Below are 14,980 nucleotides of genomic sequence, written 5' to 3'. Positions count from 1 at the left end.
ATTCCAGGACGTTGAGTAAACACCACACTGCCAGCACAATCTGTGTTTCTTAGTAGTCATCGAGCTCAGGAAGGCGTTAGTTATCAACTACTGCCCAGATTCCGCACTGCTTGATTACGGTGATCTTCCGGGAACCGATCCATCAGCGCGGTTTCGAAAGCTATTAGTAATACTAGATCCTGAATTTAGCGATTTTGTTTAATTTTATCCTTTAATATTTATAGAAAGTTTCTTTTCTTTTTGCATACATTTAAAAGCAATGTTGTAAATGAAAACCTAAAGTTAAATGGTAAATGTTATCAAACATGAAACACGAAACATGAAATTATCTAGCAAGTCTCAATTTTATTCACAGGGCAATTTTAATATTCTTTTCTTTTTCAAAAGGCCTTCTAAAAAGGTCGTTAAACTGGAAATAAGTAAAGGATATCGTTTTGTTATATGGAAATGAAAATAGAACGGATTACTTAAACATCCACGCCATCATTTTTTCTCCTTTCATTTATATGTAAAATTATTGTTCTGTTTTCTCTGTAATGGACTAGAATTATAGGCCTAACAACGTGATCTTACTGCCTTCTTCAAGTCTAGCTGTTTCGCTGTTTCAAAATGAACTTGTATTCTATATAAAATCAATTCTACTTAAATTAAATTTGAGTATTAAATATTACAAATTACAGTATTACGTGTACACTATGTGAAGAAGTTTGGTTTGTATGGCGTGATATTTTCTCGACTAATATATTGAAATCCTAAGTAGCAGTGAATTTCTACCACTGGTTTTAGTAGGGAGACTAGAGTGAAGATAGAATATATTATTTGGGCGCTTAATAAAACTGATTAACTAACTCTATGACCTCTTATATGGAACCCGGAGGGTGAATGCAGCGTTCACAAAAGCTCCCTACTGACTTCTATCCTTAGAAAACGTGATCCAGTTTCTACTTTTTATTCCTATTTCTGCGAGATCCATCTTAATATTGTCCTCCCATCTGCACCTACGTTTTTCCTAATGGTCTGATTGGACTTCCAGTTAAAACTTTAAAAGCGTTCCTATTTTCTTCCATTCTGACTACATGACTTGCCCAGCTGAGACTCCTAGATTTGATCACTCTAACAATGTTAGGTAAACGGTATAAATTATGTAATTCCTCGTGAAATTTCTGCCATTTCCTATTCCGTTCCTCTTGGGTCCAAATACGTATTCGTCTCAAGATTTTATTTTCAAATACTTTGTCTGCGTTCTTCCCTCAGAGTTAAGTAACCATGTTTCGCAACTATATTGCACAACAGGCATGACATTATTGTTCTTATATATTTTAAGCTTTGTGTTGTGGACGCTTAATAGATTACATAAAACCGTTTCTCGAGTCGTTTCTATTATCATTTTTGCTGTCTAGCGATCATCGTTAAAGCCTGAACGTGCTTGATCTTCTGCCACTTCTGGTTTCTTCTTCTTGATACCCTTAATTGATTATAGAAAAGAGAGTGTTAAGAGAGGAGATAGAACCTATGTTTCTTCAATTTTGAATTTGTGTAACATTTCTTGCTAAGTTTTGCAATTTTTTTTTTTTTTTTATTCTGGTACTTGTTGCAACAGACCTACTCATTTCAATCACCTTGGAAAATTCAAAATTACAACTTTTGTTCTGTGTTATTAAAGTTGCCTTGAATCTTGATTATTTTTCTTTCTTCAACTATATTAATTACTTTTCCAGAAAAGTGGAAAATGAAATGAAATGAAATGTTTAAGTTTAACGTCCCACGAATATGCCCTTAAGGCTAAGGGAGACGATAATTAAAGCAAGTGAATGATAATGAAAGAATTGGTGGAATGAGAATATAGGAGGAAATTAAAGTACCCCGAGAAAACCCACGGACACGATGTTGTCCACCGCAAACTCACTTTTGGCTGGAGGGGGCGCGGTGGCTCAGTGGTAGAGCGTTCACCTCTGGTGCTTGGAGTCCCGGGTTCGATCCCAGCCCCCGCCAAGTGAACTTTGTGGTGGACAAACACCGTGCTCGTGGGTTTTCTCGGGGTTCTCCCGTTTCCTCCCACTTTCTTCATTCCACCATTTCACTCATCTCTCATCATCACTATCTCCTTTAGCCTAACCGGCATAACCGTGGGACGTAAAACTCAAAGATTTCATTTCATTTCACTTTTGTCTGGAATTGAACCAGGGATCCCACGTACCAAAGGTAAACGCTCTATCATTGCGCCACCGTGCCCCCCACCAGAAAAGTGTAAAAGCGCTTAAGTATTTAGTGTTTTAGTAAGCACCCCTATTATCAGTTAATGGTTACTGAAAACACCTGACAATTTCAACGGTCCGAACTTTTTCATGTCTCCTCCAAAGTTGTGTTTTTTAAATCTCAATTAAGACGTAATAAACATACGTAAAGCTTTAATATAATAAAATGATCTTACGCCTTCATAATAAGCTTCAAGTCTTCCAGGTACGTGCAGCCACTCAGGAACACCAATGTGAGATTTCATTACGGACGACTTTTCCAAGGTCACCATCTTTGTCTTCCAGTCCATCCAATCAAGATCAAATACAAGATCACGGAACGCATATTGGACATCCTTTATCATCTCTCCAAGCTACAAAGAAAAGGAAAAGCAATTCTAATTTATTCATGTATTTATAGAAATGCAGGTGTTTCTAAAGTGTATTACGAGGTGCACACCAAAAGAACTTGCCGTTTCGTTCTAATTTCCAAAAAATATAGCTATACGTGGTACTAACCTGTGCCTATTTTCCAACAAACTTTCCCTCTTTATTGATACGCAGTTTCCATCGCTCCATCCGTTTAGTGTAGCATGTGGCATAGTCATATTTGGTATGTTTCAGATACTGGAAAATAGTACATTCCAGCTATGATCTACTGGCAAATTGGTGTCCATGATGAGAATCCTTGAGGTTTGAGAACCACCATAATCACTCAAGTCTAAATCTGATTGGTAGGATGGATGTGGAAGAAGTTTAATACCGCGGTTAGCCAAGAATGAGTTGACATCAGTAGTAAAGTGTGTCGGTGCATTGTCCATGTGAAGGAGGGAGTTGTCATTCGCCATTTATGGTCCTTTCTTAGTCAATTTTCGCAAACATTCTGTATTCAAAAATGTACGAAAATACTCGCTCTAATTATGCGACCTTTCGGAACAGGGTGGGACATCACTCTCTGGAAATCCTAGAAGATAGCGTACAGCACCTTCTAATTGGATGCCACCTAAAGAATTTTTTTTTGGGGTGGGGTGGGGGGAAGGTGATGAATCAATGTTTCTACTGCATCGATTGTCTTTTTGTTTCTGTATTGAATATTGGAATCTGTGATTTACCCATTGTCACAACACTTTTCAAGAAATTGCGTCTCTCTCTTCTGAAGCGTGTCAAATTTGTGAAACTTGATCGAATCCATCCCTCATTTTAATCGTCATTTAAGCATTCGTGGAACCCAGCGAGAAAAAACTTTCCTTAGGGCCAGTTCTTTTGTAATTATTTGTTCTACTATCCCCATTGTTAGCCCCAATGTATCATAAATCTCCTACATGATACGGCTATCTTCTATGATGAAATTTTCAACAAGGCAATGTTAACGTCAGTTGATGCTGTTTTTGGACGTCCAGACCTCCTTCACACTCCCCTAGTTTGAACTCAACCACCCACTTCCTAACAGTGTTTTCCATAAAGGCATTACCACTACACACACCCTCGAATTGGCGATGAATATCGGCTGCACAATGTCCGGCTGCAGTGAGAAATTTCACAATTACCCGTTTTCAACCGAAAATTCCATGTCCACGAGCAGTATCAGAAATACGTGTTACTCGTTCAGATACAATGACTCAACTGCTATCACATAGCAAGCAAAACCTCTACTGCTTAGAGATGCAGGATTGAAGTCTCCGACGCCGCAGTTGCTTTCTTGAAATGACAAAAACGTGGATTTTAGATCAAAATGGCACGTACTTTTCGTGTGCACTTCGTAGGGTTTATAACAGTTTGTATGCAATACAGGCAACAAGACTTGACCTGTTGTAGTAGGAATACAACAAAGGAAGAAGATACAGGTAACGTCAAAACAATATAATATTTAAACTGGAAGGAACTATCTATATAAAAAGTTACGTTATGGAAATATTTAAATAATTTTTAGTCGTCAACGTTCCCTAAAACTGTGCTAGAAAACATGGAAACCTACGTAGTATTCTTTCTTTCTTTCTTTTTTCTTTTCCTCTTTTTATTTTTTTTTTATTTATTTTTTTTTTTTGGTAGAACTTCGGATCATGTAAGCCGATTAGCAAACTTAATCAGTCTTATGCAGAGTCGTTTTGACGTATTATTAGCATCATACTAAAGGCTTCACTACTGCATGAAGCATATGTTAGTCGAACTCTTTAGTGTGGCACTAATCACGCGTCAAAACGTCTCTGCATAAGGCCCATTATGTTTTGACATGTATTTAGAATAACTGAATCTTCCTTGAAATTAGAACTTAGGTTCCTGCTTGCAAGTAATCAAATATGACATGAAAAATTAGCGATTTATTCCAATGTTGATTCTCAGATTCATTAGAGCAACAGACTATACAAGTTATTCCATTTTGAAAATGCACAAGGAGGGGAAATGCCTCTGTCTGCGGGTGGTTATACATACATACATGAGGGTTTTGCATTCACATGTTATCTTATTACCTTTTTCCTTATTTTCTTGACGTACGATTCTTCAGCATAGGCATAGCTAACGGCCATTGACATCATTTTGTTTACCACTGCAGCGCAGGTCATGGATCTGAAAAATAATAGGTCAATAATACAGTATAAGAAGCATGAGTAAAATGTGTTAAGATAACTCGAAACTGTCCGGTGATTAAAAATATTGACACTCTGATGTAAGTTTTAGATTAGATATAAAGTTGCTTAATATTAAAATAATCTTTCTGTAATAGCTATACTCCTTAGTACATAATCATCATCGCGTCTGAATGAAGCTTAAATTTTTACAATTTTTTAAAAAAAATGTTAGAACAGGCAAATTACCATAAAAGTAGGGTTGCCAGATCTTAGTTTTCTTCATAAGTTTTACATTTTTCTGGCACATTTTGCCTTGTGAAACTATATTTGAATATCATATATATTGCTGATAGTCTTATCTTTTTTCTCTGGAAAATCTGGCAACCCTGCACACAAGATAATACATACTTTGCTTTAAAATAATTGATAACAATAGAATTGAATTTACTCTCTGCTTAATCAACATAATTGCAACACATAATGCAACAAATCATCATCATCATTATAAGTAGTCTGCCATTATTGGCAGGTCACTTCTCGCAGCTAAGAAGTTTCCACACACCACGGTCTTCAGCCAACTTTTTTTTTTTGGTCTTTACGTACGAATTTTCTGTTTTGATACCGTCTATCAATTGTACTCTCTCTTGCTTTCCCCTTTTCTTTCCTGCCACCAGACTTTCGAGCACGTCTCTCATGGTATAGTCCCTTCTTAGTCAATATCCAAAACAAATTTTTCTTCTTTCCAATTATATCTAAAATTGTCCTTTTCTTTCCCATTATTTCTAACACTTTCTCAGTTGTTTTTCGTTCGATCTAGTCATTCCCTCCATTCTGCTCTAACCCACGTCTCGGAGGCCTCTAGGCTTTTTTCATCACTTTTGCGCAATGTCTATGTTTCTACCCCATATAATGCAATACTCCATACCAAGCATTTTATGACTCTTTTTCTCAATTCTTTGTGCAGGGATCCACAATATATATTTTTCTTCCTCCTAAATGCTTCTTTCGTCATTGCTATCCTTGCTTTCATTCCCCGTTTGCCCTTCATGTTAACACTAATATTACACCCAGGTATCGAAAACTAGTCACCTGTTATATTTTCTTTCCTCCTGCTTCTATATTTGATACCGACTGCTTCGTTCCAATCACCATAGCTTTTGTCTTTCTTACTTAATTTTCATTTCATATTCTCCACAGTCTTTCCTCAAGTTTTCTAACAACTTATGGATTTTCTTTTTAGATTCTGCAACAAGAGCCATAGCATCTGCAAACCGTATACACCGAATCATTCTACCCCATATCGAAATATTTCTTCATTATGTAGGCTTTGCTTCATTATCTCTTCTAAATATATATTAAATAACGTCGGCGAAAGACATAATCTCTTTTAAACTTCCCTTCTAGTTCCACTCTTCTCTGTCATTTTCTCCGTCATTTTAACACTTACTTTTTGATTCATATATAAGTTTCTTATGAGTCTTCGATTTTGCCATTGCACCCCAACCTTCTTTAAAATTCAATCAACAATTCCCAGCTCACGCGGTCAAAAGCCTTATCTAGATCAATAAATACTAAATATTTTCCTTTTTCTACAAAATCCTTCACTGATTACCTTTAAGGTTGACTACCATGAGCATCATATGTGGTGCTCACCTTATTTCCCTGTTGGGCCATGAGCAGCATAGATGATGCTCATGTTTGATATCACAAATTACTAATCTATCCAGTTTCTTGAGCATCATATATGATGCTCATTGTCGCAAATTACTGTGAGACCATGAGCATCACATATGGTGCTCAGCTCCCATTGGTACATTTTCGGGAGAAACAAAACATCGCGAGACAAAAATGTTATATAACTATCTATAATCGAGCCAAAGGTAAGAAGAAATTGTATGGCCTCCTGGGACCAGTACAATCAAATCACCTTGGCAGTCAACCTGTTAGCCAATTGCATATCGTGTGCTCTTATCTCTCCTAAATCCGAGCGTTCCTTATCATTTTTTTTTTAAATTTGTTCTTCCATTCAACCAGTATTCGAAGCATAATTTTTTGCCGCATGCGATATGCGGACTGATAGTTCTGTAGTCCCCATTTTCTTTGGGTTCCATTTCTTAGTCAACGGTGTCATGATCATCTTCAGAAAATCTTTTAGCTACTCTCCTGTTTCATATATTTTTCAATCCAGAGTCAGAACAATTCTTTCTTTAATTTGTTTCCAATATTCTTAATAAATTTGATTAGTATACTATCTAACCTGGTTGCCTTTACACTCTTAATCGGACACATGTAGCATTTTCAAACTCATCCCGAAGATTAAACCTTGTTTCATCCTCGCGTACTTCATTTGCTACTTTAACTAAGCGACGAGGTCTAACCTTACTCTCATACAAGTATTCAGCATACACTTTCCATCTTCGTAAGACTTCATTCTTTTTGCTCACTACCTTTCCATTCTAATTTTATATTACCATCATAATACCCCCTTGTTCCCCACGAAGTCCTATAGATGCTCTTCGTATACCAACATCTCTTGATATTTTTAATTTTCTGTGTCCTCCCACTTTCATTTGTAAAACTCTCCCCTTGCTCAGTCAGTTTCCCTTCGTAACTCTTGTTTAACTTCTTATACATCTTTATGCCCTCTGTTGTATTAACCTACTTTCACGTCCTTCTTTCACCCATTGGGCGATTATCAATAAAACGGACAAGTTGCTCATTATTCCCAATTTTAAAGTAGTTACTCGCATTGGTATCAATAAAAAGAGAACTGAGCACTACTTGCCTCGGCTGACCTCGGCTGGAGAAACCATACCTCTATTCTCGAACGGAGTAACTACTCCGCGTTTGATAGACCTATCAATTAAAATCAGAGACTTCTCTGTGACGCAAGTAACTTCTCCAAATTTGTGAAGCAAACTCAGTAGGTGACTCCATGCGAAATATGGCAGAGTTTATGAGTGTTTTGCAGCGTAGAAAAAGTTACAAGCTGCATAGAAATGTTGCAAATGATTACAAAAAAAAAAAACATTATAGGTTCATGAAAGAAGATGTAGACTGGTTAGGACATTTTTTTTTTTTTAGGATAATTAACCGAAAATCGGAATGGCGCACTACGTAATGACGAAAAGATGCGGGTTTTCTTTAGTTACGTGAATGATCCTGGATTCCAGATCGGAGTATCAGATTATGATGTGGCTCAAAATAGTGTGTCTATGACTACTACAAGTGTAATGGATGCGATTATTGCGAAATCTGAAAACTGGATTGTTGCCGGCAAGTGTGCGTAACATGCAAACAGCAAAGGCATAGTGGCAAGAACAATATACACTTCCGGATGCAATCGAAGCACTTGACTATACACACGTGACAATGAAGAAATCTAGTATTTTGGAGACGAATACGTTAATAGGAAGAGTTCCTTCGTGGCTAAGCGGTTAGCGTACATGCCTTTCGCGTGGGAGACCCGCGTTCGATTCCCGGTGGGAGCTCATGTGGTTCGGATTCCACGTTAATCAGTAGGTTCCGTCTCATATAGCCTCGCTACTAAAAGGGACGTTAAACTCAAAATCAACTCAACTCAACGTTGATAGGAAGGGGGTATACATGTGAATGTATTTTGTTTATGTCAAGGCGAAAGGGGACACGTATGGTGTGGAAAACACAATCAGATGGACGTGCTTTATGACGTGACTGGCTGAACTTTTTAAAAAAGAAAACAAAGGAACCAAGTGTCTGATTTCGTTCTTAATGCCAAACAATCTACGAAGACCTTGGACCAGGCCGGTAGCCAGCCCAAAACTGTAGAGGGGCCCGGCCGAAGTTAAGGGGGGCCCGATCTAACTATATTATAGTTCATCACCATATTATAGTTCATTTGCAAGCCTACCGTGAAAATTTTAGGGGGGTGCAGCGAAAATTTAGGGGGGGGGGGCTGGATACGGGCCTGCCTTGGACAACACGTGATATGCGTTTGTAGTGTTAATCTTGATATTGCTGGATTCGAATCAACATCCATCAGCTTCAATAGGTTCATTCTCAAGGTTTCAGTATTACTTTCTTGTTTTCTTTCTTTTTTTCTGTTTTATTCTTGCTCGAATATTAAAGATTCTCTTTTGGATGTATGTCTCAGTCGTAGATGTATTTGATATTTCGTTGCATTTCACTGTAATTGCCTTCAAAGCTTCGGCTTTTCTTCGTTTGCTTTCTGGTAACTGTTACTTTGAAAGTACCACTGGAAATTCTTATATAATATCCACAAATGCACTTTGATTGAAACTGTCGTTGCTACTTGTCCCTTCCATGGCGTTTAGGATACTGCGCCATAGGTTAATCACAACGAAATGACCGCCCGACAGATGGGATAAATTAGTAACTACTACTTTTATTGATACGACTCACTGCTACGCACAGAGGAAACGCGAGTGAACGTTCATAAATCTGGAGCAGTCTAGACTTGAGTAGTGGCTTGTTTAATTGATACGAAATTGAGGGAGGAGTAGTTACTCCGATTCTCGAGCAGGATTTCTCAAGACTAGTTATTTATTTTTATTGATATCACCCATTGTCTGCAACGTCTACGTTGAAAGAACATTTGGCCGGATCGCGGCTTCTGCTAGGACGACGAGGTGAAAGATGAGGTTCAATGCTTCCTCAAACACATACCTGCGAACCAGTGGTGCCAACCTGTGGGGAAAATCCCATATCGTGGGAGTTTTTGACCTTAATCTCTCGGAAAGGAATAATAAGCATCATATATGGGATTTTTCAAAAAGATCGAAATTTGCGGCTTATTCATTTAAACATTGTAAAAAAGTGACTATCTATATATATAAAAGAGAACGCACAAATCCTTTGTTACCTCATCACGCTAATACGGCTGAACCAATTTCTTTTATTTTTGGGGGGTTATTAGGATTTGGACCCTAGATGGTTTTTATCATATCACTTTAATTTTTAATTACCAGTGTCTTGAGATAATTGACCATTCAAGTGTCCATAACGTACAAATCCTTTGTTAGCTCATCATAGCTAAATCTAACTGTATTTATATGCAACCCACATGACCGTGTCACTCGGCGGGTTAACATAAATGACAGGCGATATAATGTTAACATTCTTCTATGGTTTTTATCATATCACTTGAAAGCGAAAAAGTAAAAATTATCTAAGTAACAAAGTTTATTGCGTTCCAGGGTGACCGCAGCGAAGCGGGGTGAACGCTGCTAGTTACAGATAAATTTAATTTTTAATATTATAGCATACTTTTAATTAGTATAATGTGGGAAATTCACACTAAAATTGAATTTTTTGCCTCTCGACGTGGGATTTCATATTGCTTCAGGTTGGCATCACTGCTGCGAACTGGTATAACATGGGCATATGGAAACTGCCACAACGCTACAACACTGCATGGACCGAAATTCCGATAGTACAAGGTTTAAAATGTGGGAAACATTATTGAAAACAAATGTTTCTTTGTATTTCTAAAAAGAAAAAAAGAAGATCTTAATTTTGAGATTATTCTCGTATATGCATACCTGCTTTTGATACCTACCTAGCTGTCGGCAATATATCAGGGTAGAACTTTTTAATCAACGTAGTCTTCTGCTCTCTCATATAACGTGTCGTGTGTGGCGCAAGTTCATTTACAATTTCCCACCAAAGATATCTTTCTGCAATTAAATGACAAAAAAATCTATAACAATATCCTAGTCAAGAGCCTCAGTAGAGACGCAATCCTAAATCTGGATGAGAATAATATTTGAAGTCATTCAAATAATAATACACTACTGAAATTACTCTGTTCTATTTTATATGTCGTTTATTGTATTATGTATGACGGCAATATACAAAGATAAGGGAACAAGAAATAGAGTAAAATGACAAATTGCAAGGTATAAAGTTATTATTATTGCAATTTTGAAGTGGAAACGTCGAGTCAATGAAACGACCGACAAACGAAGTCGCAGGCCAAGAATACTTACTGAACGCAGCTAAAGAACACTCAAACGTATAGTGAAACAAAATCGCAAGTCCTCGTTGATAGAAATCACACAGGAGTTTCAAAGTGCATCTGGCGTTAGTGCTAGCAGCAGGACTGTTCGTCGCGAGTTAAAAACCTCGAATTCCATAGTCGTACAGCCGTTCACAAGCCAAATATCAGTCCCCAAAATGCGAAGCGTCGATTGCAATGGTGCAAAGCTTACCGACATTTACGTTGGACATGTGGAAACGCATTCTGTGGAGTGACAAATCCCGGTATACAATCTGGCAGTCCGATGAACGGGTCTGAGTGTGGCGGATGCCCGGCGAGCGCTTCTACAATGACTGCATTGTGCCGACTGTGAAGTTCGATGGTGGTAGCGTCATGGTGTGGGGGTGTTTTTCATGGTTTGAACTCGGTCCCTTAGTTCGTGTTGTGGGAAACGTGAACTCTAAGAAGTATCTGGACATTCTGGACAATACAGCTCTTCCAATTCTATGGCAATATTTCGGGAAGGGGGGACCATTTCTCTTCCAGCAGGATAACTGCTACAGTCACAGATCGAGACTTATATAGCTATGGTTTGACGAAATGGGCTTTCAGAAACTGGAATGGCCCTCTCAATACCCTGATCTCAATCCTATTGAGGCCCTTTGGGGCGAGTTGGAAAGCAAATTAAGTAGCCAGCCAAGACGACCATCTTCCCTGCAAGAACTCATTTTAGCTCTGATGGACGCCTGGACATCCATTCCTATTGTCATATATCAAAAACTGGTGGAAAGTCTCCCTAGACGTGTGCAGGCTGTCATAGATGGAAAATGGGGACCAACACCCTATTAATATCTGGCACAGGACTCTCCGACTTTGTATCACTAGGTGTCTGCATTATATATATATATATATATATATATATATATATATATATATATATATATATATATATATATATATATATATATATATATATATATATATATATATATATATATTATATATATATATATATATATATATATATATATATATATAATGGTGTCCATTATTTTGGGTAATTTCATGTTGCGATATGCACAAACCCTAAATGTATTCTATGTGACCGTAAACACGCATTAGAGAAATAGCAGATCTCTACGAGAACGTTAACCGACTTTACAGTTATATATATATATATACACACAGAGGGTTGATTAATTCGTGTGTCAATTTCATTTGTTCACTGTGCAAAAGTGGTATGAGGTAAAGCCGTGCAATTTGGTGTAACTTTAGATGAAGGACATAAGTTTTGTTTCGCCATAGAGGCATGTCACTTGTATTAAAGATTGAAGAGATATTGGTTCAAAGGTCAAATTTCAATTTTTACCTTATGGGATTGCAATGGTAAATTCTGAAAAAGCATGAGAAAACGTAAATCGAAGTGATAACAAAAAAAAAAAAAAAAAAAAAAAAGGCTGTATGGTATGATTCTATGTCGCAAGCCGACCAAATATGCGTCAATCAAGTGTCATGGTCAGAGGTCACTGTCAGATCAAGGTCACAGGTCACGTTGAGAACCCATTTGACATGATGAGGTACGGACATTGTGTTGTTTTCAGTGTATTCAAATGTGTGTGTGTGTGTGTGTGTATGTGTATCCCCTCCTCCCCTTCCCCTAAGTTCCAACATCAAAGTGAAATGAGAAAAACCATCCCAGGGCCGAGCCTCATTTATGTTGAAAATTTGATAGAGATCGATCGAATGGTTCAAGAGTTATTAAGTTACAAAAATAGTCACTTTAATTTCTATAAATATGGATAGATAAATTGTTACACACAAATTTGACTATAAGAAAGTTATGATCTGTACATATTAGATAAGTGTGTTTCCAATTTTGCTGTACTGAAAAGTGGCAAACCCCACTCACAAACAAGCAAATGTAAATCTTTTACATGATTTTATATGATTGATTAGAGAGTCGTCGACAAAAGTTTATAGTATATTTTATACTCACATTTTAAATAAAATATCCTATTTTCTTTTCTTTTATAATATACAAGCAAAACATCCATTTAGCAGTGTAGTGTTTTTTTTTTTAAGTACGAAATAGCGAAACTACATTTTATACACAAATTTGGAAGGAAATGTTAGTCAAATCACCAAAGAAACTTAAAAAAAAAAAAAGTGAATTCAAACTTAGCAATGTTTTAAGTTTTCCCTCTGATGTGTAATTTAAACTCATGCCACTGTCTACATAATAATAATAATAATAATAATAATAATAATAATAATAATAATAATAATAATAATAATAATAATAATAATAATAATAATAATAATAATAATAATAATAGATACACTTTGATTTTTAACTAGACAATTTACTAAACTCTGATAAAATTTTTAACTTTTTGATGTTTCTTTTCTCCATAAAATATTATTTAATTTGTGCACCTTATTTTATTTGAACATTATTAGGCTCTTATTTACGAACGTGTTATTGTGTATACGGGCTTCGACATACATATACATAAATTTATGATTGTTTGTTTCATAACGGTAGAAAATTTCATATTGATGTTTAAAAACAAGTTAATTTAAAAAAAAATCACAATTACTTACGAATTGTCAACGTGGTAACATTGTTCAACAATTCAGGTAGTCTCATAAAATACGGGTAGTTTAATACCAGTATCTGGTCTTTCTCCAAATCAACGGATTTGCTCATTCCTTGAAACATTACATCTAAATACTCCTTCCAAACAATCTGCGAACAAAGATTTAAAAAGTTGTAAACCAGACTACTATGGTGATTCGTTGATTTGATATCAAATGAGTTCGCCATTTAATTAGGATCACACAAGTAAGATGAGATAATATCTATATTCGAAAGATATACAGATAAGGGGACAATCCAATGACATAAATTTGAAAGAAAAACAAGTTGTAATTGTTTTGTAGTTCTTTTTAATTTGTGGATAGATAAAAGTTTAAAAAATAAAAATAAAAAGTAATTTTATTTTGAAAAGCGTTTTCGAAAGCCTTGTGTAATCAATTGTCGCTCGTAGAATTGGCAACAACTAGCACTTTATGTACGCTTTCATTGGGTGACAATATCAACACACAAGGGCGTATACAAATATAGTACACACAAAATATTGTTACTTGGCTTTGTAGACGTTAATATACCTAAAAGCTAGAAAAAAGCATTGTTCCTGATGTGTGTATCTTTCAAATAAAACCTGAATCTGCCTCATCTCTCAGCCCACTGTGTAATAACTACAAGTATTACATTCTCATTATGCAATAACAATTTCAAAATCCCTTTTTGGTGTCCATTTTCAGAAATATAATTAGACATATAGTCTGCAGACAAGGGCGCCCATGTTGTGGTTTCCAAGGGGGGCAAGTATAAGCGACATTTCAAATATAGTTTCAAATTTTGCTGTAACTATTCTAAAAATTCAATTGAGTTTTCGATATTCCGAAGTACAATTTCTTCTAGGGGGCCGAGCACCCTACCTTGCCCCCACTAATGGGCGTCCTTATTTGTAGTGTCTTTCAGACCGCTATCCAACTGTTTTCAAATTTTATGCTTTCGACAACGGTGCCTGTGTGTGTCTGTACCAAGAAGTTAATACACCAAAATAAAAGGTCGACTGAAACCTGAGGTTGTCTTAAACTTTTGACCGGCACTGTACATTATTCCGTTAGTGTACACGATAACTCTTGAGCGAAAGTGAATTTTTGAATTCTGTTTTAAGCAATTGATACTTAGAATGATTACCTTGGAAGAGTTCGTTAACGAAGTCAACTTGTTAACATCTTAACTGGTAACGATGACTTACGTCCGTAACAACCTCCCGTTGAAGGTGAAGCTTCGGCTATCCTTCGAAACGGGGGAACAACTCATACCATTGGATCTGGAAGAGTACAAGTGATCTCGTCACGGTCCCATCGAAGTAGGTAGTGGAAAGTACCGCCCCTACCGGTATCATTCGAAGTCCGGGAGATTAGACTAGGCCTACGTGGTACCACAACACACATGAAAAAGGGGTAGTTGGTGTACCCAGAGTAGCGAATCCAACGCTGATCGGAGGATTACATAAGTACAGCTCTCAAAGAATGTTTCGTGCGTGCTCTTGGGTCCAAGAAGGGACATTCGTATCCTAACGCACACTCATACCTCAAGAGTAAAAGAGGTAGTGGAAACAAGCCTT

At 36.7% G+C, this 14,980-nt stretch overlaps 1 protein-coding gene across 1 annotated transcript in view; it reads right to left on the bottom strand.

Moving 5' to 3' along the window:
- The window catches only part of LOC145667827 (uncharacterized), a 99,158-nt gene that overhangs the window by 42,938 nt on the left and 41,240 nt on the right, over positions 1 to 14,980 (bottom strand). Inside the window, exons 7-10 of the mRNA XM_081735259.1 lie at positions 13,383 to 13,527; positions 10,359 to 10,476; positions 4,703 to 4,799; positions 2,432 to 2,608 (exon numbers count right to left, since the gene is read on the bottom strand). Of these exons, the coding sequence (XP_081591385.1) occupies positions 2,432 to 2,608; positions 4,703 to 4,799; positions 10,359 to 10,476; positions 13,383 to 13,527 (537 nt within the window). The remainder of the gene's footprint in view (positions 1 to 2,431; positions 2,609 to 4,702; positions 4,800 to 10,358; positions 10,477 to 13,382; positions 13,528 to 14,980) is intronic.

The sequence above is a fragment of the Thermobia domestica genome, chromosome 13, assembly GCF_964235325.1.
Source record: "Thermobia domestica chromosome 13, izTheDome1.hap1.1, whole genome shotgun sequence".
NCBI classification, from domain to species: Eukaryota; Metazoa; Arthropoda; class Insecta; order Zygentoma; family Lepismatidae; genus Thermobia; species Thermobia domestica.
This window is presented reverse-complemented; position numbering and strand designations above follow the sequence as displayed.